Genomic DNA, 5000 nt, shown 5'->3' on the forward strand with positions numbered 1-5000 from the left:
TTACTCCAACAGAGAAATTTACATTTACTAACAGTACTTCACGAGCAAATAGAAACGCAAAACTTCATTTTAAGTTCGTAAAAACATACAGTGATATCTTAAGGGAGTTACAAAGGTAAATAATAAATCACACTTACTTAGCTAAAGCTTTAAGGTCGTATCCTTTGACGATATACTCGGGGTAGGGCGCTAAGGTCATCATCAAGATGGTCTCGGGTGTCTTTCTGGATGGGACGGGTCGCCTGAGTCCTCGGTTGGGCTTGGCCCTGCGGTCCTCGACGCCCTTGGAGTTTTTGGCAAACTTCCACCCTTCGGAGGCGAGATTGTTAGGCCTCTTGGATGTGGCGAGGGGGGACACTGTGGTCGTTGAGGTCACGGAGTTGGTGACGGGGAGGCCGTTCACCTTAAAGTAATCCTGTTTTGGTTGGGTGAAGAAATTGACTGGTGATGGAGGTATGGATTTAATCATGATGGTTATTACACAAATCCTTTGATTTCTTTAATTATAATTTATTTGGGATTAATATTGATTTCAATATGTTCAACACAGTTATATATATAATATCTTATCAATATATATAAGATGCAATAAATAAACAGTTAAACAAGGAACGTAAAAATAAAGAAAAGAACAGAAGGGGAAAGAGGCCAGCGAAGAGAAGGACATTAACAAATACGCTTCTACGAAAACCAACAAGCAAAAACACAAACAATGGATTGGGTCTACGGACAGACTACTAGGTGAAACAAACGAAGGGACAAAAATAATCTCACGAGAAAGAAGAAAAATATCAAAAGGAAAAGCTAAATAAGAAAATAAATATCTAACAGATAAGAAAAATGACAGATTACAGAAGATGTCATTTAAAAAAAAAAGAAAAAAAAATAGTAGCAGCAATCAAAGAAAGGATCAAATAAGATTTTTTTATATATAAATTACGGTTAATAAAACAATATCTACATTACATTAGTACCATGTACGCTCACAGAATGCGTTAAGCAAACCAAGGATGGAAATAATGCTTCAAGTCACTTTAGTGTCACGCATTTGAACTGGAAAAATCTCAAGGGATAGAGATTTATATTTTTAGACCAAAATGGCATGTGATCTATGGTCACCTAAATGCTAAAAGATATATAATAAATAGTAGTTTCAGAGAATATGTATTTTGTAACATAAGGTTTTTCCAATTTTACTACTTATTATAAATTAGTTTCAATATTGCTGTGAAAAACTTTTGGTAGCTATGTAATTATAAACCATCTTATATTAACAATGCACTCTACGGTTACCATGCTAAGGGGAAACTTAAAAGTTCGTGTAAAAAGAATAAGACTCCTAATATTTATCAAATAGAAAATACATTTTTGAGTAAAAGAAAATCAAGAAAATATTTTACAAACAGCACAACTTCCTACATAGATCAACATAGATCCTGATTTACTAACTCCAAAAATTATACTGAGCAATTTATGAGAATTATATTGCAAGTTCGTGTAAAACTAATGACTTCTAGAAATTTATCAATTAGAAAATACATTTTTAAATAAAAGAAAATCAAGACGATATTTAGGAAAGTGTTAGATCCCAATAATTTATCAAATCTAAAATAATTTTTTTGAGTAAAAGAAAATTAAAAAAATATTTAGGAAAGTGTTTGGCCTCATTCGCTAGTGTTGCATTAGAGGACGCCACAGGAGTTCTTAATTGCCGAAAAGCTTCTCTCTGTCCGAGGCACTCTAGTGTACAAAGTCCTCCTCTTCTTTATTCTCGAAGACGAGTGACTTCCCAATCAATGGGACAACTAACGGCTTCTAATTAACTAATTGCTTTTCGAGGAAGAGGGGAGATGTTCGGTTCGGTTGCGACTTAAGAGTGGCTCTGTCTTGGGTTTAGAAAGCTATGAAGCTCAGAAAAGATTTGCTTTATTTATAGGTGGAAACATTGCAAGAGACAAGGAGGTTTTGGATGCAATATTGATATTCTATAGAGTTGTTTATTGCAATGCATTACTATACGGTCCTAATTAAATTCAATAGAGTTGGCTGCAACTTACCGTTTTATCTTATGCTCTTAGATGGTCATTTTACACATACATACTCATACAAACAAACAAACATACACATATTTATTTACAATTTTATTTCCATCAAAAGTTATTTGACGAAAAGTCACAACTTTCTACATTTGTTTTTTCTCGATTTCTCACTCACCAGCTTACAGTACTAGTCAGATTTAATCAAGAAAAGTACCCTTAAAATTAGTTCAATAAAAGTGCTCAATAGGTGTTTCTAAAATTAGTTAAATCTGTTAGCAAGTGATCACAACTAACCATGTAATTCAAAGAGCCGACGAACATAAATCTAACATAGTTAATTACAAAACTTTTTCGAGAAAAAAAAAACTGATTTTACTATTAGCATTATCTGGAGATCGTATACAACAAGAATAATCCTGAAGAATTTCAACGTGTGACACAACTAGAAAAACCATTATACCGAGCAGTAAATTATGGCGCCCCTGCCATCTGGTGGTCAAATCACGAACTAACTGTGTGACAAAAAGTTGTGCTACAGGCTCTTCTTAGTACTGTGATCATCGGTGGCGATTTGCGGAGACAGGAGATAGAGTACTGCGAAGGAACTGTCGTGAGAAACGGCTTCAGTACAACCTGAAGAGGTCGGTCGGTATAACAAGTCACTGTCAGGACTTCTAGAAAATCCTCAGTGGGTAAAAAATAAGGTTAAAATGTCTAAAGAAGGAAGTAGAGTCTAAACAAGTAAGACGTGAAAGAGTTGTATGGCCCCTGAAAAGATGAGCATAAATTTTGAAATTTTATTTTTTTTCTCTTTCTTTGCCTGTAAGAATTATGGATTTTTAAAAGGAATTTTGATAAATGAAAGGCACGGATTCAAGGATTCGATTATGAATTTTCTTTTTGGATTTTGAAATTTTATCTTTTTCTCTTTTTTTACCTAGCTGGTATATGAATTTTCAATAGTATTTTTGGTAAATAAAAGGCAAGGACGTAGGGATTAATCAACAACAAATGAATCCGAAGTAATGAATAAATATGAAAAGTATTCATTTGAAGTTACGCACCAATAGTTAAAATATATCATAATACTGGAATTCGTTTCACACAATAAAGTTTAAGTAATTTTCTGTTAGTATTAAAAAGTCGATTTTTTTTTCACTCTTCTTCATCTTTGAATAAAAATTTTGAATCCCATGTTAATCGATTTATTAATTTAGTCAACAGCAATTTAATTATTGTTAGTATTTATATCCATAATAACATCAACTATAAAAAGGCCATGTTAATATTAATGTAGCTATAATTTTCATGTTAGCATCATTTAATACACCATTCATTGATCCTCTTGTTAATATTATAAATGGATTTATATTAATAAGCTATGAATACTATATTTATATGATGAAAATATTTATTTAAAGCAATATACAAAAGATTTAATAGGAATCTGTTATAGGATTTTCATATTAGTGATACGTTAATGAGTGTCGCGATGACCTCTTTTAATTGTAGTGTTAAAAAAACCTTCTAGCCGAAAGTAATAAATCATCTTTAATGGGTTTATAGATTTACTTTTAATTAGATCTTAATATATTTCATAAATCCTTGTTACTTAGTAATTTTTAAGGAGTTTTTACAATCCTGAGTTACCAGGATAATGAACTTTAAAGAATTCTTACAAACTTACGTTACTATGTTATGAGTTTAAAAGATTTTATTAGTTGGATTTAAAGTTATTTCATTAATTGATTTTATGATGAATTGCATTTTAAAGATTAATGTGATTAGGGAATTATTTAAACATTATTAACTGGTTTACATATGTTAGTCATCCAATGAATCCATTTTACATCATGTGATTATCTGATTTGATTTATTCAGTGGAAAGTTAGCAAATCTATTTATTTCTATTCACAAATTTACTAGATCAGAGAGAGAGAGAGAGAGAGAGAGAGAGAGAGAGAGAGAGAGAGAGAGAGAGAGAGAGAGAGAGAGAGAGAGAATGTTACTAGATCAGAGAGTTACAAGGATTGTGTATGTCAAAGACTTTTTAGTCCATCCGCGGACACTCCATTTACTCTTTGGTAGAGCGATTTAGTTTAAGCATTTACTTTTAATTTAATGGATTTTATGAACATAATTAAAAATATATCACAACTAAATTATTGAGTCTATTATTAATGAAGTTTATAAATTCATTATTTATTAAATACAATTTATCATTTTTATGTTATTATTTTAGTGGTAATGGGTTTATACATGTTCATTTTATAAAACATATTTATACAATATTTGTTAATTTATATAATATCTTTTTAAAAAGCTGATGAATTTACTAAATCGAGTGTTGATGAAATCTATTTTAGTTTTATAGATTAATTTATAACAATAAACATTTATTTTATGAAGTGTACTTTATTCAAACAAGTTTTATTCAGGTATAATTTTAAAAGCATAAGTTATTCTGAATTAGGTATTTTTTTACTCAGTACTTTGTACCAAAGGTTAGAATTTATTTAATTTAATACGGATTTTGAAATCGATTTATGGAAACTCGTTTCAATGAAATTAATTGAATTTAATGTATTCTATAAATTGTATCCTACACTAAATTATATTATGGAATTATATAGTTAAAGTTAATAAAGTACTTCATAAATTGGATTTTACGCAGGTAATATTTATAGTATTTTTCTATCGAAACTAACAGAATTATTGAATTCCAGGCAAGAAATTTACCCTTTATTGATAGCCAAAACTCCTTTACCTAATATAAAGACTTTTTCAGGCATTATTGAACAAATCTCAGAATAAACGTTCAGCGGAAACGAATCTAGTGAAATGTGCCTAAATGAAAAATATATTTTGAGAAAATTAGTCTAAATAAAGACCGTCTCTGGTCTAAGTCAATTGTCTCTATGGATAGAGTCTACACTGTCTCTAGTCAGTGTTATGTCAACA

At 30.4% G+C, this 5000-nt stretch overlaps 1 protein-coding gene across 3 annotated transcripts in view; it reads right to left on the reverse strand.

Annotated features, from left to right (window-relative positions):
- The window catches only part of LOC137623289 (hornerin-like), a 39223-nt gene that overhangs the window by 16558 nt on the left and 17665 nt on the right, over nucleotides 1–5000 (reverse strand). For all 3 annotated transcript variants that reach the window (XM_068354067.1, XM_068354068.1, XM_068354066.1), the window contains exon 7: nucleotides 138–415. In XM_068354067.1, the coding sequence (XP_068210168.1) occupies nucleotides 138–415 (278 nt within the window). The remainder of the gene's footprint in view (nucleotides 1–137; nucleotides 416–5000) is intronic.

Source organism: Palaemon carinicauda, chromosome 30, assembly GCF_036898095.1.
Source record: "Palaemon carinicauda isolate YSFRI2023 chromosome 30, ASM3689809v2, whole genome shotgun sequence".
Taxonomy (NCBI): Eukaryota; Metazoa; Arthropoda; class Malacostraca; order Decapoda; family Palaemonidae; genus Palaemon; species Palaemon carinicauda.